Source organism: Salvelinus sp. IW2-2015, linkage group LG31, assembly GCF_002910315.2.
Source record: "Salvelinus sp. IW2-2015 linkage group LG31, ASM291031v2, whole genome shotgun sequence".
In the NCBI taxonomy this organism is placed as follows: Eukaryota; Metazoa; Chordata; class Actinopteri; order Salmoniformes; family Salmonidae; genus Salvelinus; species Salvelinus sp. IW2-2015.
The window spans coordinates 4,487,386-4,512,251 of NC_036870.1; the positions used below are offsets into that span (position 1 = coordinate 4,487,386).

At 41.5% G+C, this 24,866-nt stretch overlaps 1 protein-coding gene and 3 pseudogenes across 4 annotated transcripts in view; 3 read left to right on the forward strand and 1 right to left on the reverse strand.

Annotated features, from left to right (window-relative positions):
* LOC111955458 (plectin-like) overlaps nt 1-2,001 on the forward strand; it is a 29,319-nt pseudogene extending 27,318 nt beyond the window's left edge.
* A 160-nt stretch (nt 2,002-2,161) lies between these two features.
* On the forward strand, nt 2,162-3,950 carry LOC111955459 (plectin-like; annotated as a pseudogene).
* Nucleotides 3,951-3,956: 6 nt separating this feature from the next.
* LOC111955460 (desmoplakin-like) lies at nt 3,957-5,287 on the forward strand (annotated as a pseudogene).
* A 651-nt stretch (nt 5,288-5,938) lies between these two features.
* Nucleotides 5,939-24,866, reverse strand: part of fbxl6 (F-box and leucine-rich repeat protein 6) — a 32,001-nt gene continuing 13,073 nt past the window's right edge. For all 4 annotated transcript variants that reach the window (XM_023976015.1, XM_023976013.1, XM_023976014.3 and 1 more), the window contains 9 exons: nt 24,196-24,772; nt 23,845-24,003; nt 23,463-23,526; nt 23,045-23,176; nt 20,885-20,992; nt 7,818-7,931; nt 7,301-7,532; nt 6,816-7,059; nt 5,939-6,370 (listed from right to left, as the gene is read on the reverse strand). In XM_023976015.1, coding sequence (XP_023831783.1) covers nt 6,241-6,370; nt 6,816-7,059; nt 7,301-7,532; nt 7,818-7,931; nt 20,885-20,992; nt 23,045-23,176; nt 23,463-23,526; nt 23,845-24,003; nt 24,196-24,701 — 1,689 coding nt within the window. In that variant the 5' untranslated portion in view covers nt 24,702-24,772 and the 3' untranslated portion in view covers nt 5,939-6,240. The remainder of the gene's footprint in view (nt 6,371-6,815; nt 7,060-7,300; nt 7,533-7,817; nt 7,932-20,884; nt 20,993-23,044; nt 23,177-23,462; nt 23,527-23,844; nt 24,004-24,195; nt 24,773-24,866) is intronic.

The following is a 24,866-nucleotide window of genomic DNA, read 5'->3' on the forward strand; positions in this document are numbered from 1 at the left end:
CTTGCTGTTTGGGGTTTTAGCCTGGGTTTCTGTACAGCACTTTGAGATATCAGCTGATGTAAGAAGGGCTTTATAAATACATTTGATTTGATCAAAAGTCCCAATGCAAAGTTAGACCTCGAGATGGCGTGGGATATATAGCAGGGATTTATAGTCTTGCATGTCTACTTTGATGCTAATAATTAGAATTTTCAAATCTGAGAGTAAATAGAGCCGAATACATTGATAAAAGRAACTTTGTCCGAGAGATATTTCCACAAAATGTCATGCCAGCGAAAGCCTACATGAAAGTGGTTCTGAAAAAAAAAATCTGTGTTTGACCGCTAGGTTTTATAGGTATTATGATGCTTCTACTGTGGGGCTCTATACTCACCAAAGTAAAAATGTCTTCAATGATGTTGACAGCAACCAGGACTAAAAGTTGACACTGACAAAAGCGGCAATTCTGTGGCTAATGATGGTTGTTGCAATTGAGATCAGCTGTGCGGGTGATTTTAGCTCGCATTGAKATTTTTATGAGAGATTGCCTTGAGTTAGTATGCTGTCCAGTGCTCATTGCAATACACCCTTAGTTTKCAGAGGGTTAACAAAATATTCTCTMTCTTTACACAGATTTGAAWGTCAAGATGGAGTTGATCACTAAAGATATGGAAGGGAAGGAAAATGGCCATGCACAAGGCACCGGTGCAGTWGCTCGAGTCTRCRTGGAGAAGACAAAGCATAATATAATAATATATCAAACCTTGAGGAAACGTCTACTGAAGCCTGGCACAGCGTTGGCCCTGTTGGAGGCTCAGGCTGCCACTGAGGGAATCATAGACCCAATCAACAACTGGAAAGTTCTAGTAGAAGAAGCTGTCAAGGAAGGAATTGTTYGACCTGAGATGAGAGAAAAACTCCTTTCTGCAGATTGAGCTGTTGATGGTTACACAGATCCCTACACCAATGAAAAAATATCTTTATTCCAAGCCATACAAAGGTATGTCATTCCAAAATATTATGGATCCCGGTTGCTTGAGGTACAGATTTCCACAAAAGGCCTATTTGACCCTGTTGAAACTAAATACGTTTTASTGGACTCAGCAATTGAGAAAGGCCACTATGAAAAAGGCTTACTCTCTGACCAGATTGAGGAGGTCAAAGTGTTCTATGATCTAAACTCACAAGAAAATCTCAACTACCCACATCTGATAGAGAAATGCATGGTGGATCCTGACACTGGCTTGCTGCTGCTCCCKGTTTGCATCACCTTCAAAGGCATGTGCCGGGGGGTGTCCTACCCTGAGCTCCTMGCGGCAAACATCATTGACAAAGAGACCTATGACGACTTGCAGAAAGGGAAAAGAACCACTCAGAATGTGATGCTCATGYAGACTGTGAAAGAGTACCTGGAAGGTWWAGGGAGTATCTCMGGTGTAGCTATGCTCTCATCCAATCAGAGAATGAGGATCTATCATGCCAGGAAGCAGGCCATTCTAATGCCTGGAACAGCACTGGTTCTTCTTGAGGCACAGGCCACTGGATTCATGATTGACCCTGTTCAAAACAAGAAATTCAGMGTGGACGAGGCTATCAAAAACAAACTTGTGGGCCCTGACTACCATGCCAAGTTGCTCTCGGCTGAGRGAGCAGTCACAGGATACAAAGACCCCTACACAAGTAAAACAATATCCCTGTTTCAGTCAGTGTCAAAGGACCTAATCGTGAAAGATCATGGGATTCGCTTACTAGCAGCTCAAATCGTCACAGGWTGAGTAATTGACCCCATCAACAATCACAGACTTCCTGTAGACGTGGCCTACAAGCAAGGTTTATTTGATAAGGACATGAATGCAATGCTTGAAGACTCAGGAGACGTCTCCAAYGGATTCTTTGATCCAAACACAAAAGGAAAATCCGACGTACCTTGAGCTGATTGGACGATGRGTCATCGACCCAGCCACTGGACTCTGCTTCCTCTTCAAGAACAGTCATGCGCGCGGAATCATAAGTTTAGTTTGATAGTCGATGAAATTCACTTCAAAGAAATGAGGGTGAGGGAGACTTTGGGGAAATACATGGGAATGACTGTATCCCTTTGAGAATTGCTGATGTCWYAATACTTCGACGAATACGTCAGAGGAAAGARATCATTCGGCAATACACGCAGGGACACCTTACAATGAAGACGATCATCATAATTCTGAAGGTTATAGAGCAATCAGTAAAAACAACCAACGTCGTTTTTGAAGGTATCCGGGAGACTGTCACAGCAATGCAGCTGGTGGAGGCAGATATCATTAGCGAGGATGTCCTGCAGGAACTCAACAGTGGGAAGAAGACAGTGAAGGAGGTCACAGAGGATAAACCTGTTAAAATATACTTACAAGGGAACGACAGCGTTGCAGGTGTTTTGCTTCCTGATTCTCAGATCATAACAGTCTACCAGGCCAGATGAAAGGGAAAGCTGATGCCAGGAACTGCACTGATTCTACTGGACCAGACCGTTTTCAGTGGAMGAGGCAMTGAAGGTAAACATAGTGGGGCCTGAAATGCATGGAAGGCTGCATTCAGCAGAGAAAGCAGTGACTGGTTACAAAGATCCATAACTGGCAAAACCATCTCTCTGTTCCAAGCCTTATCTTACAAGACCYTGTAATTTGTCTGCTGGAGGCARAGATTGCCACTGGAGGAATCATTGACCSTGTTAACAGCCATCGTATTCTTGTCCATGTAGCCTTCAAGAGGGGCTATTTCGATGAGGAAATTGATCCGATTCTTTATGATCCCGGTGATGACACTAAGGGATTCTTTGACCCCAACACTCATGAGAACCTCTCATACCTGCAGCTTATGGCCAGGTGTGTCACTGATCCCAGCACAGGGCTTTGTCATCTTCTCCTCAAAAGCAACAAGAGTCAACCWACAAGATCACATAAAGGAGACATTCCAAGCTACAAATGTCACTGTTATGCATGGCAGGTTCAGCTGCAACCATGTAACACTGGGATCTCATCAACTCTGAATATCTGTGTGAGGACAAAAGGCAGGAGTTATTAAAACTGTACAAGTTCGAGGATGATCAGTCGAGGAAATCATTGTAATTATCCTGGAAATCCTTGAAAGCAAGGAGATAAAATGACAAGTTGGTCTGAACTTTGAGGGTCTGAGGGGGAATGTTTCTGTTGTGGACCTTTTGAGGTTGGAAATCGTGGACGAAAAGACATACAAACGTCTGATTGAAGGGAAACTGACCAATAAGGATATAATGAAGATAAACATCTGAGAGGAAACAGCTGTGTAGCCGGTGTGATACTCCAACCCTCCAATCAAAAACGGAGCATTTATGAGGCCAAGAAAAAGGGCATCCTGACTCCTGGTATTGACCTCTCTCTTCTGGAAGCACAAGCTGCCACAGGCTTTATCATTGACCCTCTTCAGAACCAGAAACTGACTGTGGACCAGGCTCTGAAATAGAAGGTAATTGGCCCAGAACTGTACAAAAAGCTCTTATCAGCAGAGAAGGCAGTAACTGGCTACAAAGGCCCCTACACTGATAAAAAGATCTCACTCTTCCAAGCCATGAAAAAATATCTGATCCTGCAGCAGCATGGCATTCATTTAAATACTTGAAGCCCAGATTGCAACAGTTGGCATCATCAACCCATTGAAGTGTCTTCATTTTCCCCTTGAAGTTGCATACAGAGGGATACTTTGATGCAGAGCTTAATCAAAACCTGACAGATCTTAGTGATGACACCAAGGGATTCTTTGACCCAAGGACACAAGCAAACTTGACCTACATGGGAATGATGGAGCAGTGCATAAAGGATCCAGYGACGGGTCTGTTTCTTTTGCCACTGACGGACAAAACTAAAACACAGGAGAAACCCGAGAAGATGTACTCAGACGCTGAGATAAAACAGGAGTTTGAAAGACAACCGTTAGCATTTATCTCAGTGGGGCGTTAATCAGGAATGATAGTCTCTCTTTGGGATTTGATTCACTCTGGATACTTTACTGATGATCAGAGACTCCAGTTCCTTGATAAATACAGAACAAAGACGATAACCATACAAGTAATCATCACTTCGGTAAATTTCACTATTACAAAAATCTAATTCAAACTGCTTCTACACCTGCATTGCTTGCTGTTTGGGGTTTTAAGCTGGGTTTCTGTACAGCACTTTGATATATCAGCTGATTTAAGAAGGGCTATATAAATACATTTGATTTGAAAACAGGTCTGAGAAAACCGGTCTCTGCAAAACAACTATTAGAATCAAGCATAATTGCAGCCAGTACCGTCAAGAGTTTGGAGGAAGGAAAAGTAACTCTTGAACAAGTGGACCAACTGGAATCTGTGAAGCAATACATAAGGGGTACAGGAAGTGTTGCTGCCATCTGGATTCTTCCATCCAAAAAAGTAATGAGCATTTATGAGGCAAAGACGCAAGATTTGCTAACACCTGGTATTGCACTGGTGCTGCTCGAGGCTCAGGCTGCAACAGGGTTTTTCATCGATCCAATCAAGAACAAATAACTATCTGTTGATGAGGCCGCAAGAGAACGGCTAATTGGAGTTGAAATACATGAAAAACGACTTTCAGCTGAACAAACAGTCACTGGATATGTATATCCATACACAAACGCCACAATATCTTTATTTGGAGCTATAAACAAATATCTGATCGAGGAAGGCCATGGGATGCATCTGCTAGAAGCACAAATTGTAACAGGGGGAAGGGGGAATAACTGAGCCAGTCAACAGCCACAGGATACCTGTTCATGTTGCCAAGAAAAAAGGCTACCTTGAAGAAACAAATGGAATAATGTGCAATCCAAACGATGGCAAGAAATGATTATTTGACCCCAATACCAAGGAAAAAAACAACTTACCTTCAGCTAAAAGAGAGGTGTGAAAAGGATTCTCAGACAYGACTGTTACTTCTCCCACTACATGGAGAAGGTGGAGGTGAGTTTCACACAGATTAACAAACAGAGAAGGCTTTCAAAGACAAAACTGTGGTCATCAATGCAGGTCAATTTGAAGGCAAACAAGTGTCACTGTGGGATGTGTTACTCTCTGAAAGAGAGCAGCTCTTGAAGCAATACAAGATCATTGACAATGGATGAGATAATATAGTCACCCTAATACAAGAGAGGATACTTTGATGAGGAAATGAACCAGATCCTCGACGACCCTGACACCTACCTGCTGCTTGTGGAGAGGTGTGTGTGTGAGACCCAGATACTGGTTTTAGCTTACTGTCCCTGAAAAAATGATCTTATAATGATTTGTGCAGAAAACCTAGTTGTAARTTAAGCTGTGGATATAATTCAAAACTATTTTCATATAATTTTGAATCTATTACATTATACTAAATATAATTAATTTCAGTGTTGTTAGGACCAAATTAATCTGAAATTAATATAAAAAAAAAAAAAATTGAACTGAATTTCATAATTGTAAAAAAATCCACAGGTATACTGTATCTGAGATACTGTGTACATGCAAAAAGGTTTAAAACTGTTATGCTTATTGATATCAATATGCCACACACAAGATTGTTTTGCTTAGCTCTGTACCCTTAAACAGGAATAAGAATGACAGAGTAAAAATAAGAGTGGGGTGTGCATAAAATCGGACCCGATTCCAGCAGATTTGTCCTCGTCTGTCAGACTGATGTCTTTTCACTTGGAAGCAAAGACAAGCCATCCACCTACAGTATATACCGGTATATTCATTTCAACAGACTTTCCCTCCCTCTTGTGGATAACTTGGCACTACTAGAAATAGGAGAAACCCCTGTAATACTTTCTCATGCACAATTAAATACACTCTGGGTTTTTGTTTCAGATTCGTTTATAATCACCAATCTAGTTGAGTCAGCTCTAAAGTTCACAAATAAGTACACAAGGTTCATTTCCTTAATAGTAATATGGAATTTGAGACATATTTAGCAAGGTAAATGAAACCACATTTTATTCAACATATTTACACAACAGTTTAGAGCATTCCAGTCATATTAAGAGAGTCAAGAATAAAATCATAATGCCAACATAAAGATAAAACACATGACAAAAATGACAAATTGTGGATTGAGTGGTCATGGTAAAACATTTAAAACAATTATTCAATAGTATCCATGTTTTAAAGCTAAGCTAAGCTATTGGGGTGATTCATATTGACTTTTATGATTGGTTTGAAGACAATGTCCTTTTGCAGGCATTCTTAGAACAAATAACTYGACCAATAGATTACTCTAATTTGTCCAGCAGCTGGTGGATTTCTTCTTGGCCACGATACAGTTTCTTCAGACCTCTWGGAAGGTAACGGCAGGAAGACAAGTTTAAGTAATTGAGTGCTGTAGACTGGCCTATAACTAACCTGCAAAACAAAGAAAATACATTTTATCTCCAGTTCAAGCCAATCTAGGCAAATCACATTGCATGCTGATATAGCATATGCTGCAGTGATTTGGTGGTGAGAAAAAAAGTGGGTAAACACTGATCATGGTTCGCGGTGAGTAAAGTAACACTCCCTATACTTAGTTTCAATACATTTTTCCACAAAAGATGGGTGAACACTCACACAAAATAAAAAAAAAGGTGCACACAGCGTTAACGTGCGCTTAACCTCCACTGATGGGCTGCCCCTACTTGTGACCTTTCTCTAGGTAGAGAAATTCAGATACTTTATTTCACAAATACTTGCATCTGTTCTGATAATCCTAATAAAAGGTATTGTGCAAACAATAGATAAAGCGTAATGTAATGGCTATTGCATTTCATAGTGAGTTTTATGTTGAAAAGAAGACCAATGTGTTGCCTACCGGAGGGCAGGTGTTGTGACCTTGGTCCCGCTAAGATTGAGCGAACGTAYGGGGTTTTCTCCGGTTCTCTGAGCTAGGTGGCCCATGGCAATCTCCATGTCTTCTTCAGAGAAGAGCTGGTTGGCAAGGTCGAGCTCCTGCAAGGTGCCACTCCATTTCTGGGTCAGCAGGTGAATTCCCTTCTTGGACAACGACACTGTGACATTGCTGCTGAAGTACAGTCCCCAGTACAGACACTCAAGCTCTAAGAAAAGACACAGCAGAGAGTATAGTAGCATATAACATAATCAATGTAATCATGAACCTATGTAATCATTGATATTTGAAGCATACGAGTTTACAACATTGACATGAACCAATGTAATTATTGATAACTAACCAAGAGGGTAGCAACAGACTTGGCCAAATTCTGCATTTGATTGATTGCACAAACAAAGACCATCCATAGCATCAACAATGGATGGGTTTGTCTGGATATACTGTACCTTCACATGGTAGAGAAGAGAGCCCGGCTGCTGTGATCCGGGAACAACCTCTCAGGTCCAGCACACGCAGTTTAGGGGAGTCGTAGACAATCTTCGTCAAGTCTTGGTCAGTCATAAAGGAAACAGCTGTGGTGGCCATACACAGCTCCTCCAGTAAAGGGAAGCCAGATGTGGAACCCGACCAATTACGAGTCATTTTAGGCATCGGAATGACATTCAGCATCCGGAAAGTCTGAGCCACAAGAGAAAATAAATCAAAAAGGTCTAGTGTCTTTGTCCCTTTACACAACAAATAAAAAGCCATTCAATAAGATAAACCCCCCTCTACGATCTCTGACTTTGCTGATAGCTAATTTATTGAGGAAAAGTATATTTATTATGCCTGTGATATATGGTTGTCCCATTTTAAGATTAATCCACTAAATTGCTCTGGATAAGAGCATCTGCTAAATGACTAAATAAAAATATGTAATCATAATAAGTAATCATAATAAGCAACTGCGTAAAGAATAAATACCTGCAGTTTAGGACAGCCATTTTGCAAAGCTTGGATGCAAATTGGAAGCTGGCAATATCCACTGTCCAGTTTTGTGTTGATTTCCAGCAATTGCAACTCAGGGCAGCATCCTCTCTAGTAAAATGACATACAGTATGGGACACATATTTCAAATATTAATTGAGGGCAGCGATAATTTAAATCKATCGCTTTCAGAAAGTATTCACACCCCTTGACTTTTTCCACCTTTTGTGTTACAAAGTGGGATTAAAATGGATTGAATTGTCTTTCTTTTGTCAACGCTCAAAATACTCGAAGTGGAAGAAAAATTATAACATTGATAAAAACATTGACGAGAAATAAAAAAACAAATATCTTGATTACAAAACTATTCATCCCCCTGAGTGTAATACATGGTAGAATCCCCTTTGGCAGTAACTATAGCTGTGAGTCTTTCTGGTTAAGTCTCTAAGAGCTTRGCACAGTTGATTGTTGATCATTTTCAAGGCTTGCCATAGATTCTGTCATCTTGGTAAGCAACTTGTGTACACCGAGTGTCAAAAATATTAAGAACACCTTCCTAATATTGAGTTAATTTCCTCAAAGTATCCTCTCTGGTACTTCACTTTTATTTTTTACATTACAGCCTTATTCTAAAATTGATTAAATTGTTCCCTCAATCTACACACAATAACAAGGCAAAAACTGGTTGCGACATTTTTGCCAATGTATTAAAAATAAAACTGAAAATATCACATTTACACAGGAATTCAGACCCTTTAAAATCAGTACTTTGTTGAAGCAACTTTGGCAGCGATCACAGCCTTGAGTCTTCTTGGGTATGAAGCTACAAGCTTGGCACACCTGTATTTGAGGAGTTTCTCACGTTCTTCTATACAGAGCCTCTCGAGCTTAGTCAGGTTGGACGGGGAGCGACGCTGCACAGCTATTATCAGAGATGTTCGATCGGGTTCAAGTCCAGGCTCTGGCTGGGCCCCRCAAGGACATTCGGAGACTTGTCCCGAAGCCACTCCTGCATTGTCTCGACTGTGTGTTTAGGGTCGTTGTCCTGATGCTGCCACCACCACGCTTCACCGTATCGATGGTATTGGTCAGGTGATGAGCGGTGTAAGTTTTCCTCCAGACATGGCGCTTGGCATTCAGGCTAAAGATTTCAATCTTGGTTTCATCAGACCAGAGAATCCTGTTTCTCATGGTCAGAGTCCTTTAGGTGCCTTTTAGAAAACTCCAAGTGGGCTGTCATGTGCCTTTTAAGGAGTGGCTGGCTTCTGTCTGGCCACTACCATAAAGGCCTGATTGGTGGAGTGCTGCAGAGATGGTTGTCCTTCTGGAAGGTTTRCCCATCTCCACAGAGGAACTCTGGAGCTCTGTCAGAGTGACCATCGGGTTCTTGCTCACCTCCCTGACCAGGGCCCTTCTCCCCGATTGCTCAGTTTGGTCAGGCGGCCAGCTCTAGGAAGAGTCTTGGTGGTTCCAAACTTCTTCCATTTAAGAATGATGGAGGTCACGGTGTTCTTGTGGACAGTCAATGCTGCAGAGATTTTCTGGTACCCTTCCCCAGATCTGTGCCTCGACTCAATCCTGTCTTGCAGCTCTATGGACAATTCCTTCAACCTCATGGCTTGGTTTTGCTCTGACATGCACGGTCACCTGTGGGACCTTACATAGACAGGTGTGTGCCTGTCCAAATCATGTCCAATCAATTGAATTTACCACAAGTGGACCCTAATCAAGTTGTAGAAACATCAAGGTTGATCAGTGGAAAAAGAATGCACCTGAGCTCTATTTCAAGTCTCATAGCAAAGGGTCTGAATACTTATGTAAATAAGGCATGTTTATTTTTTAAATACATTTGCAAACATTATTATGCAAACATTATGGGGTATTGTGTGTAGATTGCTTAGGATTGTTTATTTATTTAATCCAATTTAGAACACGGCTGTAATGACAAAATGTGGAAAAAGTTAAGTGTCTGAATCCTTTCCCGAATGCAAGGGACATCAATAAGGGATCATAGCTTTCACCTGGTCTGTGAATGTCATGGAAAGAGCAGGTGTTCATAATGTTTTGTACACTCGGTGTCTATTTGGCCTTGTGTTTTAGGTTACTGTCCTATTTGAAGGAAAAGGAAACCGCACACTGCTCTTGATAGTATCACCGATATTTAATAAGCTTACGTATCGGCCACACGGCCTTCGTCAGAGCTTTTGGGATTTTTTGAAAGTTGCACCCTTATGTAGACCTGGCTCCACCCACATCCGTTCTACACATCGAAGGGGGTTGGAGGCAAAGGAAAATAAATAAGTGCTACCAAATATAACAATGTGCAATTCATAAATATTACAAAAGTGTATAAATAAGGCGTATTGAACCTGTCTCTTATACACATCTAGATGTGTATAAGAGACAMCAATAAGGGATCATAGCTTTCACCTGGTCTGTGAATGTCATGGAAAGAGCAGGTGTTCATAATGTTTTGTACACTCGGTGTCTATTTGGCCTTGTGTTTTAGGTTACTGTCCTATTGAAAGGTGAATTTGTATCCCAGTGTCTGTTGGAAAGCAGACAACCAGGGTTCTCTCTGAATACAAAACACAAGATAACATACGCACTATACACACACACATGGATTTTGTGTTGTAGATATATGGTAGTAGAGTAGGGGCTTTTGGGCACACACTTAATGTTGTGAAATCTGTTGAAATGTATTGTAATGTATAACTGCCTTGATTTTGCTGGTCCCCAGGAAGAGTAGTTGAGTTAGGAAGGACGCCTGTATCTTTGTAGTGACTGGCTGCATTGATACACCATTCAAAGTGTAATGAATAGGGTTGCACATTTTAGGGAATATTCAGAGGTGGTAACTTTCCGTGGGAATATATGGGAATTAACAGAAATATTCAAATTAATACCATTTAAAAATGTAGATGCTTTTTTGCATTGGATATATTTACCATATGATAAGGTAAAAAGTTTGTTTGTCTCCATATGATAAGTAGACAATTGCAAATGATTAAATCCTTCCAAAAGAAAAAAATACTATTTAGTTACGAATTGAACTTTAATTAAATGAGTTGACTTCACATGGGACGATTTCATTGCACAACAAAAGGGAATATTGAATGATCCCCAATGATCCATCGCATCTCCCAAAAACACTTTCAACATACATCTGTAAAATAATAGTCTAGAAACTAAAGCTTTGGTTGTCTACCTCTCAGGCTCTTGAACATCAGACTGAGGCCTCATCTTCACTTTCCAACCTTGTTGACGATGGCTCGTTGTCAGGCTCAAAAAGCCTCAAATTTGCCCGGATGGCCAACCCTTGTATTGGTCAGCCTGTTCGTGCTTTGGTGTGTGTGTTCCCAAACAAGGACCAGTTGCGCTCTGAAGCGGCTGATGTTGTTGCGATTTGGAGGATGATGAAGGCAACAGGGGAAAGAGCCTCAGATCCATAAAGTCCCTTCCACCAGGTGACTGATGAGATATGTTGACACGACTGACATATTGCATCTCCATCCCAAAGCCCTTGCTTGGAAGTGTACTTCACCAGACTGCCAAGAACCTTGCCCTCATCCAGGCCAAGGTGGCGAGACAGCATACTTGGGGTCCAACATGTACGCTGCGGTGTGTWTGGGCTTCAGGCAGAAGTCTTCACGCTTTTTGATGTATTTCAGAACTGCAGTTTCCTCTGCTTGGAGCAACAGTGAAGTGGGCAGGGCAGTACGGATTTCTTCTTACATCTGCAAGCAGAGTCTGAACATCAGACAGGATGGCATTATCTCCCTCAATCTGTGCAATGGCTACTGCTATTGGTTTCAGGAGTTTCAGGCTGCTTACCACTGTCTCCCAAAATATATCATCCAGGGGGATCCTCTTGATGGGGCTGTTCATATCGGCAGACTGTGATTTGGCCATTTCTTGGAGAGACTCCTTCCCCTCCAGGAGACTGTCAAACATGATGACAACACCACCCCAACGGGTGTTGCTGGGAAGCTTCAATGTGGTGCTCTCATTCTTCTCACTTTGCTTGGTGAGGTAGATTGCTGCTATAACTTGATGACTCTTCACATACCTAACCATTTCCTTGGCTCTCTTGTAGAGTGTATCCATTGTTTTCAGTGCCATGATGTCCTTGAGGAGCAGATTCAATGCATGAGCAGCACAGCCAATGGGTGTGATGTGAGGGTAGGACTCCTCCACTTTAGACCAAGCAGCCTTCATGTTTGCAGCATTGTCCGTCACCAGTGCAAATACCTTCTGTGGTCCAAGGTCATTGATGACTGCCTTCAGCTCATCTGCAATGTAGAGACCGGTGTGTCTGTTGTCTCGTGTCTACGCTCTTGTAGAATACTGGTTGAGGGGTGGAGATGATGTAGTTAATTATTCCTTGCACACGAACATTCGACCACCCATCAGAGATGATTGCAATACAGTCTGCTTTTCTCTATGATTTGCTTGACCTTCACTTGAACTCTGATGAACTCTGCATCCAGCAAATGAGTCGATAAAGCATGTCTGGTTGGAAGGGTCTAGCTGGATGAAAACATTCAGAAATCTCTTCCAATACACATTTCCTGTGAGTATCAGAGGTGAACCAGTTGCATACACAGCTCGAGCAAGACATCATCAGCATCTCTGACTACGTTCCTCCATTGAGTCAAAAAAACTTCTGATTCCAGGAGGAACATGAGCTGTTGCTATCGATAAGGTATATGATTCATCATTTTCACCTCGAATAGAAGTAGAGGACTTGATGCAGTTGGCCAAGCTTCAAAAGGATGTGGTGCTTGGAATCATTGTTCTTCCTCTGTCAACCGTGGTTTCCTGCAAGGAAACACGTGCCGTCATCATTGCTTTGCACAAAAAGGGCTTCACAGCAAGGATATTGCTGCCAGTAAGATTGCACCTAAATCAACCATTTATCGGATCATCAAGAACTTCAAGGAGAGCGGTTCAATGTTGTGAAGGCCTTAGGACGCCCAAGATAGTCCTGGCGCTGTGACTTCTCCTAAAGTTGATTCAGCTGCGGATCGGGCACCACCAGTACAGAGCTTGCTCAGGAATGGCAGCAGGCAGGTGTGAGTGCATCTGCACGCACAGTGAGGCAAAGACTTTTAGGATGGCCTGGTGTCCAAGAAGGAGCAAAGAAGCCACTTCTCTCCAGGAAAAACATTAGGGACAGACTGATATTCTGCAAAAGGTACAGGGATTGGACTGCTGAGGACTGGGTAAAGTAATTTTCTCTGATGAATCCTCTTTCCGATTGTTTGGATCCCGGAATAAAGCTTGTCCAGAGAAGAAAAGGTGAGCGCTACCATCAGTCTTGTTCATGCCAACAGTAAGAGCATCCTGAGACCATTTCATGTGTGGGTTGCTTCTCAGCCAAGGGAGTGGCTCACTCACAAATTTGCCTAAGAACACAACCATGAATAAAGAATGGTACCAACACATCTTCCGAAAGCCAACTTCCCCAACCATCCGCGGAACAGTTTGTGAGCTGACGAACAATGCCTTTTCCAGCATAGTGGAGCACCTTGCCATAAGGCAAAGTGATAACTAAGTGGCTCGGAGAACAAACATTGATATTTTTGGTCCATGGCCAGGAAACTCCCCAGACCTTAATCCCATTGAGAACTGTGGTCAAACCTCAAGAGGCAGGTGGACAAACAACCCCACAAATTCTGACAAACACCAAGCATTGATTATGCAGAAATGGGCTGCCATCAGTCAGGATGTGGCCAGAAGTTAATTGACAGATGCCAGGGCGGATTGCAGAGGTCTTTAAAAGGTCAACACTGCAAATATTGGTCTTCGCATCAACTCATGTAATTGTCAATAAATGCCTGTAATTATACTTCAATATTCCATAGAACATCTAACAAATATCTAAAGACACTGAGGCAGCAGACTGTGAAATAATATTTTGTCATTCTCAAAACTTTTGGCCACGACTGTACAATAAATAGTTAAGCATTAGATTAAACCACTCCTTTGTAAGATAAATGTTTTAAAATGAAACATGTATGGAAACAGGTTAATTAACACTCCTCAGTTAGCAGGCTCAAGCAAGCTAAAAACCACATGTACCAAACAACTAGCAGAAAATTGTTATAACAAGTTAAGAAAATGATTTAAACACCCGTTGCAAAACAAAAATCATATAAAATATATTCACCCCACCCAGTACTGTAATCAAACTTACCAGAAAACATGTTAGTCTTGGCTCAGACAGAGCCAATCCCATGAGAAAATTGTTGTGGGTAGAACTGAAAAGGCATTGTGCGAGCAAGAAGGGCCTTACAAAACCTGACTCAGTTTACACCAGCTCTGTCAGGAGAAATGGGGCCAAACTCAACCAATTATTGTCGGGAAGCTTGGAAGGCTACCTGAAACGTGTGACCAAATTAAACAATTTAAAGGCAACTGCTTTACCAAAATACAATTGAGTGTAGTAAACTTCTGACCTAATGGGGAAATTGGATGAAAGAAATTAAAAATCTGAAATAAATAAAATTCTCTCTAATATTATTCTGACATTTCACATTCTTAAAAAAAAGTCGGTGATCCTAACTGCCTAAGAACAGGGAATTATGACAGGATTAAATGTCAGGGAATTTTGAAATAACTTGAGTTTAATCATTTGGCTTAAGTGTTATGTAAACTTCGATATCAACTGCTACCTAATCCCACCCATATTGTTTTTATTTACTTTTTTGCAACCAGTATCTCTACTTGCACATTCATCATCGTGCACGATCTATCACTCCAGGTAATTTCTAAAATTGTACTTACTTCGCTACTTATGGCCATTTATTGCCTTACCTTCCTCACGCCATTTGCAATACCTCTATATAGACTTTTTATTTTTGCTAGTATGGACTTGTTTGTTTGTTGTATCCATGTGATAACTCTGTGTTGTTTGTTGTCGCACTGGCTGCTTGCTTTGATCTTGGCCAGTCGCAGTTTGTAAATGAAACTGTTCTCAACTGGCCTACTGCGGTTAACCTCACTGGTGTAGGGGGCAGTATTTTCACGTCCGGATGAAAAGCGTGCAGAGTAAAACTGGCCTGGCTTACTCAGGCCCAGAGGGCTAGGACATGCCATATGTATTAGTATATTTGGATAGAAAACAACTCTGAGTTTCTTTAAAAAAACTGTTTGGAATTATGTCTCGTGAGTATAACAGAACTTCATAGGCATTCAGGAAAGAGAAAAAAAATCTGAGAAAAATCCAACCCAGGAAGTGGGAAAATCTGAGGTTTGTAGTTTTTTACAGTGATTGCCTATCCATATACTGTGTCTATGGGGTCAGATGTGCACTTCCTAAGGTTCCACTAGATGTCAAACAGTCTTTAGAACGTTTGTTTCAGGCTTCTACTGGTGATAAGCGGAGCGAATAAGAGCTGTTTTGAATCAGGGTCTGGCAGAAAGCCTTGAAGATTCACCGAGCGCGGCGTTGAGCACGCAGCTCCGTTTTTCTTTTCATTCTAAACACCAAAGGAATTGTCTCCTTGGAATAGTATTTGAAGATTATGATAAAAACATTCCTAAAGATTGCATTAGTATACATCTTTGACATGTTTCTAACGAACGGATGGTAATGGAAAACGATTTTTAACTTTCTGTTCTGGACTTCTTGCGCCTTGTGCATTTTGGCATTACTGATTCTAAACGCTGGGGCCTCAAAACAGCATTACATTATACGATTACATGTTTTATGTTCAATTTAAGCAGAACGGCGAACGAAACTCAATTATCCAGAGCGGAGGACGGCTTATTCTACAGTGTTGAACATAAGGATGCAGTACTATAGAATTTTATTACGAAACCCAAAACAAAAACATTTTGATTGTTCTATAACATGCATACGATACCTGAACTGGAAGGAGTGCCATCTTAGTCTGCAAGATCCCTATACCGGCCAAGAAGCAGACCGCGCTCTTATTCCAGAGCGAACTATACAGTTGATTTTGCACATACATTAATTAATTATTAATTTTTTTTTTTTTTTTTACATACTGAGACAAGGATATCCCTACCGGCCAAACCCTCCCTACCGGCCAAACCCTCCCTAACCCGGACGACGCTATGCCAATTGTGCGTCGCCCCACGGATCTCCCGGTTGCGGCCGGCTGCGACAGAGCCTGGGCGCGAACCCAGCCCAGCCTGGGCGCGAACCCAGAGACTCTGGTGGCGCAGCTAGCACTGCGATGCAGTGCCCTAGACCACTGCGCCACCCGGGAGATCGGGGTACCCAGCAGTAAGTTGCTGCCGGGAGAGGCACGACATAGGGACTTCAGTAGGACAGAAGTGCTAGCGTTGTCCTGGTAACCATAAAGAGGGGACACAGACACATATCATTATGGATGCTGATGTCACTGTTGTCATGAAGTGCGTTACAAAAACCCAGCCCAGACCCAYATAGAGCAAGCTGTATGCTAGACCAGACCAAGCTGTACCATCTGGTGTTCTGATCTGGAAAGACTCTTCTCTGACTTGTCAGCATCAGGATGTTGTTGAGGSTCCCCAGAGGATCCACYATAGTCATGTCTCTCTCTGGTGGTAATCGGAAATTCCCTCTCCTCCTCTTTTATTGAGATAGCCTCCTCTTCCTCTTTTACTACAAAATGTTCTTCCTCTTCTTTCAATGTTATGGCATCTTCCTCCTTTTTGATTCTGAAAGTTACTACCTCCTCCTCTTCCACTCAAAAGCATCTCATTAGTGTGGAAGATCTTGAGAATCAGCTGTACATGGTGATGGAAGAATGCACTGTGCATGCAAAGGGTTGCAATTCCATTGAATAGGGGATAGTTTAACCAAAATATGCCACATGACCTAGAATTTCCTTATAACAATGCCTTATAAGAGTGAACCTTTTTTGTGGGATACACATAAGCTAACTTTTATGAATTTAAGCAAAATACCCCAAATTCCCAGGCTTAACTTAAAGGAAAATTACCGGAAAGTTTCCGACCCTTTGCAACCCTAGTAATGAACAACTTTACCATGCTCAAAGTGATATTCAATGTCTGCATCTTTATTTATTTTTTTACCCGCAATTTCGTGGTATCCAATTGTTAGTAGTTACTATCTTGTCTCATCGCTACAACTCACGTACGTGCTCGGGAGAGACGAAGGTCGAAACCCATGCGTCCCCCGAAACACAACCCAACCAAGCCGCACTGCTTCTTTACACAGCGCGCATCCAACCCGGAAGCCAGCCGCACCAATGTGTCGGAGGAAACACCGTGCACCTGGCGACCTGGTTAGCGCGCACTGCGCCTGGTCCGCCACAGGAGTCGCTAGTGCGCGATGAGACAAGGATATCCCTACCGGCCAAACCCTCCCCAACCCGGACGACGCTAGGCCAATTGTGCATCGCCCCACGGACCTCCAGGTCGCGGACGGCTGCGACAGAGCCTGGGCGCGAACCCAGAGTCTCTGGTGGCACAGCTAGCGCTGCGATGCAGTGCCCTAGACCACTGCGCCACCCGGGAGGCACGCATCTTTTTTTAACCCATCTCCCAATAGGTGCCCATCTTTGCGTGGCATGGGAAAACTTCCCTGGTCTTTGAGGTTGAAATTCACTGCTCGACTGAGGGACCTTACAGAAAATTGTATGTGTGGGGTACAGAGATGAGGTAGTCGTAAAAAAAAAATCATGTTAAACACTATTAGTGCGCAAAGACTTATCATGTGACTCGTTTTACACATTTTGCCTCCTGACCTTATTGTCTTGCCATAACAAATGGGATGAATGCTTAAACATTAATGGTGATTCTTGAAGCACTATCTCTGAAACCATTAACACTTGCAGCCAATGTATTTACCAAGTGTGCACGTTCTCTGCTTTACACTCAGTTTGCAATTTAATGACACACTTCTAGCAAAATTGTAAACATTGGTCTCTACAGTGCTACACTATTTTGCCAATTGCCTTTCCACATTGACACATGTGAAAACACTAATAGATAATGAGCTCACTTACAAATCAGAGCTTGAACACTATAAACAGGCCACGGGTAAACATTTGGTTGGACAACAATGGAGACCAATATTGGACAGAGTGTAAGAGGGGTGAGAACTAGAGGAGGAGGTGAAGAAGTAAGAGGAGGAAGAGGTGAAGTAGGATGGGGGAGAAGGAGAGGACGGGGAGTCATGAACACAATAACTGATGAAATCAGAGCGACTGTGGTTGACCAGGTTGTCAACCATGGGATGGATGAGCATGAGGGAGGCTGGGCAACGGGTTCAACCAAATCTGAGCCGCTATCTGAGCCGGATATTTCGAAATGAGAACCGTAAGTTCTGTAGTCTTACTGGTACAGTAATATGTACTGTACTTTCACCATTCAAATGTTTTTACACAACTGCAAGAAAACCAGTATCTGGTGGAAGAGGTTGACTGTTCACCCCAGAGCAGGAGACCCACATTGTAAATAACTGCATCAGACTCAGAGAAGTGCAGGACCACATAATGGCAGATAACACCATATTCCTAAACGTCAGAGTTAGTCTCTCTGCACTGTCTCGTCTACTGAAACGCAATAGAATTAGGATGAAGCAGCTGTACAGAGTCCCTTTTGAAAGAAACTCAGACCGTGTAAAACAACTGAGATATGAATATGTGCAGGTAAGCTGTACTATCCGATCATTGGTACTGGATCTGGAAGTGTATGGTCCTACATCATGTTGACTGATSCGTCTTTTCCTACATCATGTTGACTGATCCGTCTTTTCCTACATCATGTTGACTGATCCGTCTTTTCCTACATCATGTTGACTGATCCCTGTCTTTTCCTACATCATGTTGACTGATCCCTGTCTTTTCCTACATCATGTTGACTGATCCCTTGTCTAAGTTATACCAAAAATACCTTGTATTCCCCAGTCGCACCTGTGTTTTGACTGATCCCTGTCGTTTTCCTACTGTGCTACAATCATGTTGGACTGATCCTGTCCCGTAAATTGTCCTTACGTGTGCTACATTCAGTTGCTCCTACTTGGAACTGTTCTTGATACGCAGTTTACTCACCGATGGTGTTTCAGCCGGGCTACCTTAGGGTGATACTAAGACAACATTGTTGTTGTGTATCTCATCCCTGGTGTTTCTCGGCGTACAATCAGTGTGAACCTTGGTGATTCCCTGTAGCCTTGTTGGCTCAATCGGTCGAGTGTTGAAGCGCGTGGAATCCCACTTGTCGTTTTCTCAGTAGCCCTTCAGTGTTGGACTGATCCCTGTCTTTTCCTACTGTGCTACATCATGTTGACTGATCCCTGTCTTTTCCTATACATCATTGTTGACTGATCCCTGTCTTTTCTACTGTTGCTACATCTATGTGACTGATCCCTGTCTTTTCCTACTGTGCTACATCATGTTGACTGATCATGTCTTCCTACATCAATTGTTGACTGATCCCTGTCTTTTCCTACATTCAATGTTGAGCTGATCCCTGTCTTTTCCTACTGTGCTACATCATGTTGACTTGATCCTGTCTTTTCCTACTGTACTACATCATGTTGACTGATCCCTGTCTTTTCCTACTGTACTACATCATGTTGACTGATACCTGTCTTTTCCTACTGTACTACATCATGTTGACTGATCCCTGTCTTTTCCTACATCATGTTGACTGATCCCTGTCTTTTCCTACATCATGTTGACTGATCCCTGTCTTTTTCTACTGTACTACATCATGTTGACTGATCCCAGAGACTCATGGAGCTAGAACCAGATGCAGTGCATCATGACCTAATATATGTGGAGGCAGGTTTCAACCTTGCAAAAACAAGGGGCAGTGGCAGAAATATTATCGGACACCGTGCCATCATCAACATCCCGGGACAACGTGGTGGCAACATAATGTGTGTGGCTATTAGTCAAAACGGTCTCCTTCACAATCATGCAATCCTAGGCCCATACAACACTGCACACATTATCACATTTCTGGACAGCCTCCACAACAGACTAATCACTAATGACCAGGGGCCAGAGCAGCCCAGGTACGTTATCATCTGGGACAATGTTAGTTTCCACCGGGCTGCTGTGGTCCGCAATTGGTTCACAGGTCACCCACTTTTCATCGCACTCAATCTCCCCCCATACTCTCCGTTCTTGAATCCTATTGAAGAATTATTCTCTGCATGGCGTTGGAAGGTGTATGATCGCCAGCCCCACCAACGCATACCTCATCTACAGGCAATGGAGGAGGCGTCGATCACGGGTCATGCCAGGCCTGGATACGGCACTCCAGACAATACTTTCCACGCTGCCTAGCTCAAGACATCGCATGTGATGTGGATGAAATCTTATGGCCAAACCCACGAGATGTAGACCCTTTTTTCTGTTCTTTTTTCTCMAGCGGAAATGCTTGTTTTCTCCTACTGCGCTTTTGTTGTTTGAGGAGTGTTAGAACATTGAGAGAACTAAAAACCTTTTCCACTTATTTGTATTGATAAGACACTACGTTCGGAATACACAGCCATACTTTACACATTTGGATACCTGTGTGTATGTGTGTTTACTACATGCATGACAGAACTTTATTGCAAACATGATTGCCCTGAACACAGAAAAAGAAAAAGCCACAAGTGTTTTTCGTGTATACTATCAATGCGTAGTTGGTGCTTCGTGTGCTTATTCAAATGATGGTTTGTGTGAACTGTATTGACGCAAAACCAATTTATTTTAAAGGAGTGAAGAGTTTTGCAAGAATTGTTTGCTTTTGCAAGAGATGTATAATGTTTTGCTGGTTTGGTGTACGGTTTTGTGGTTAGTGTGTAGAGTTTTGCAAAATCAGCCTATAGTTTCAAAGATAAGCAATCATAAAAAAAAATTTTTTAAACTATCATTTGTCAAAATGTCTAAAAACATAATTCCACTTTGACATTATAGAGTATAATAGGAGTATAATAGGCCAGTGACACAAAATCTCAATGTAATCCATTTTAAATGCAGGCTTTAACACAACATGTGGAAAAAGTCAAGGGGTATAAATACTTTCTGAAGTCTCTGTATTATACGCAAGTTGTCAAATACTGTAAGAATTAAAATAGCACTTACGGAGATAGCAGTGAGAAGTCGGTCATTCCTGGGCCCATGGGTGAACAGAATCTGTCTAAGTTGACTGCCATAGGATTCCAAGAAGTTGACAAGCCCTTCAACCTGTATCTACAGCAACACGAGAGAGTATAGGATTTTAGGCATTTAATATTGCATAAAGAAGTTCTACCTACTTTAAGGATGGTACGTCTAATGAAAAGTGATACAATCAATAGTCAGAAGTGTATATCATAAGCTCACTCCACTGTCATGTACAGTAACTTCATAAAGTATACATACACCTTGACTTATTCCACATTTTGTGTTACAGCCTGAATTCAAAATGGATTACATAAAAAAAAAATCCTCACTCATCACCTTATAATTACAAAGTGAAACCATGTTTAGAAAGGTCTGCAAATTTATTGAAAATGAAATACAGAAATCGAATTTACATAAATATTCACACCACTGAGTCAATAATGTTAGAATCACATTTGMCACTGACTACAGCTGTGAGCCTTTCTGGGTAAGTCTCTAAGAGCTTTGCACACCTGGATTGTACAATATTCAAACATATATATTTTTTTAATTCTTCAAGCTCTGTCAAGATGTTTGTTGATCATTGCTAGACAGCCATTTTGAAGTTTTGATTTTAAAGCCGATTTAAGTCAAAACTGTAACTAGGCCACTCAGGAACATTCAATGTCGTCTAGATAAGCAACTCCATTGAACAGTGCATTCGGAAAGTATTCAGACACCTTGACTTCTTTCACATTTTGTTATGTTACAGCCTTAGTCTAAAATATATATTTTTTTATCCTCATCAATCTACACACAATACAAAATAATTACAACTATTTAATACATTTTAGAATGAGGCTGTAACGTAACAAATGTGGAAAAAGTCAAGGGGTCTGAATACTTTCCGAATGCACTATATATTTTTGTGTTTTAGATTATTGTCCTGCTGAAAGGTCAATTTGTCTCCCGGTGTCTGTTGGAAAGCAGACTGAACCAGGTACACTACCGTTCAAAAGTTTGGGGTCACTTAGAAATGTCCTTGTTTTTGAAAGAAAAGCACATTTTTGGTGCATTAAAATAATATCAAATTGATCAGAAATACAGTGTGGAAATTGTTAATGTTGTAAATGACTATTGTAGCTAAAGGGTTTTCTAATGATCAATTAGCCTTTTAAAATTATAAACTTGGATTAGCAAACACAACGTGCCATTGGAACACAGGAGTGATTGTTGCTGATAATGGGTCTCGGGATGCCTATGTAGACATTCCATTAAAAATCAGCAGTTTCCAGCTACAATAGTCATTAACAATGTCTACACCGTATTTCTGATCAATTTGATGTTATTTTTAAAATCGACATTTTTTTTTTTAAAGCTTTTCTTTCATAAACAAGGACATTTCTAAGTAACCCCGGTTCTAAAATGTATTAAATAGTTGTAATTATTTTGTATTGTGTTTAGATTGATGAGGATTTAGTAGCCACTAGATGTGATTGTAATAAACAGAGTGGTTTCTGTTTTCTTCCTACAAATGCGGCTCTATCCTTTGAACGGTTTAAGATAATATTGTTTTATGACCCCATCACTGAAAGATAGGACTCTCAGGAAAATGCATGTGTGATGTTTCCCTCTACAATGCCCACAAGCCGCGCAGTACTCATTAGAACGGACAATACCAGGAACTAAATCAGAATTGGGGGGGGGGGGGGGGGGGGGMGATGTCCATCAATGATGGACTTTTCTACACAGAAGATCCTACAAAATTGCCTGATGATCTTCTGAACATTCCAATACCTTGCGATTCTGATTTAAGTCACTTCAAACCACACTTCCTTCAGATGTAAATACTTGAAAAAGTACTGTCAGAATGATTTGTAATAGACTGTCATACCCCACTTGAAGAAAAAAAATCTCTGAAGGAAGTATTTAAATTTTTTACATGGTGGGGTTGCAAATTATTATTATTTTAATCAAAATGGGCCAAAACAAAAGTTTGGGAACCCCTACTGTAAAACAACAAAATGTGGAAAAAGTCAAGGTGTGTGAATACTTTCAGAAGGCACAGTATCTGGCCTACTATGGTGCAGTATTTGGACCTTTGTGTGCTATAGTGCGAGTGAACCATCATTATGTCCACTGACATGCTTTTTGACCTACCTCAGAGTACTGGACGTTAATGCTATCCAGTGACCGGCAGCTGCCACTGAGGCTCTGAAAGGCCTTCTCAGTCACGCCTGTACAGTATGACAGCTTGAGTGAGCGGAGATGGGGGCAGGACTGGGACACAACCTGTTAGGTAAACAGTGGGATGTTAATCAATAAACAGGAAATAACTTATGCTAATGTTATACTGACATTCATGGTGTGAAGTTATTATCAAACACTTAACAGTGATAGCTTTCTTTCCATGTCAAACAATTTCTTACATTTAGTCTACATTTAGTCTACATTAGTAAAGTGCATGGATCCAATAAAAATGTAGAACAGGTATGAGGCAACACAAACATTAGCCTCATTGAGGCATTAAATGGCAAAACAGTAACATTACAGATGTATTGTGTAGATTAGAACTTACCTCCACAACATGGTCAACATTTTTTTTCCAGTGATTAAGAGAAAAGTCTCTTACTTGGGAGAATCTTCAAAACAAAATAAGAGAAATGTACCATTATTACTTATTTATAGAGGTATAGTTAAGTCAGTTAGTGTTCTTTTTTCAAATTACAAAATTGTTGTTAGAGCTTTGAATACATTTACTCTAAGGGTCAGTCTGTTTCATGGACACAAATTATGCCCTGACAGTGCTTTTTAGTCCATGACTTGGCTTAATCAGTGTCCGTGAAACCCCGGAAGTAGCCTATACAATCCACATTTTACTTAGCAGGCATACATACAGAGTTCCCCAAACTGTCTGAAACRATGTTATTCTGTTTGAAATTTTACCAAATAGTACTGACCTGTTCTGTGCAAGCCAGCTAACAGTGTTCCTGATCTTCAGTTCTGTTTTAGGTAATTGAGTTTTACCAGGTTCCAACCAGCAGTAACCCACAGATACACGGCGCCACAGAGCAGGACTGGCTGCAGCAGCATTCCATAGGTGGCACACCTTAGCCACCCTAAAACAGTGTGCAGAATGTTTACATATCATTTAGCTCGGATAGTTTCCATGTTCATTGCAGCTTGTATTGAGCTTGATTGTTTATTTCATCTAAGTTTTATGTCTAGAATCTCCCATTTAAGAGAGATGAGACAAAGGCACCAATGAATTGCAACATGAGAAGGGCAGGCTACATGAAACATGGCATTACCTGCACAGGAATGGTACTGCACCATCTTGGTGAACTACCATCTTGAAAATATTAACTAACACTTCCACTGGGAGGCTCTGACCCCAGCTGTCAAAGCCCTCCTCTTGGTGGTGTTGCAGTGTGGGCTCCAGTCCACTTTTTTTGATCAGTGGCTTCTTTGTGGCTTTACCCTTTGGAAGAACCTTATTCTTCTTCTTTGCTGGAGTGACTTTGACTTTGGCTTTTCCTTTAAGGATTTTCTTTTTCTTTCTTCCTTTCGCGTTCGGCCGCCATATGTTATCATACTGATTTGTATTCGATATGATCAGAAGCATATCCTCTCCTTGTTCAACAGTGTAGCCAAGCCTTGGGGGGCGGCTGACTTTGGCCTTCTTTTTCTTCTTGGGCTTAGCATTTCTGAGCACATCAGACGTCCTCTTTCGTGTTGATGCTGCTGATGAGCTTGAGGGCGCATTGTCAGCGTCTGCAATTCCCACAGATAGTCCTGCAGGTGTACCATCTTCCATCTCGTCCTCAATCTTCACTTTGTCTACACAAACACTTCACGTTTCCTAACTTCACTTATCTTCAAAAAAATCTGTAAGTGTAAACAAACAAAAGCTATGTAACAGCAATATTTAAAATAAATATCACATTAAAAGTATTATTGTCTATTTCGCTAGCTAAAAGCA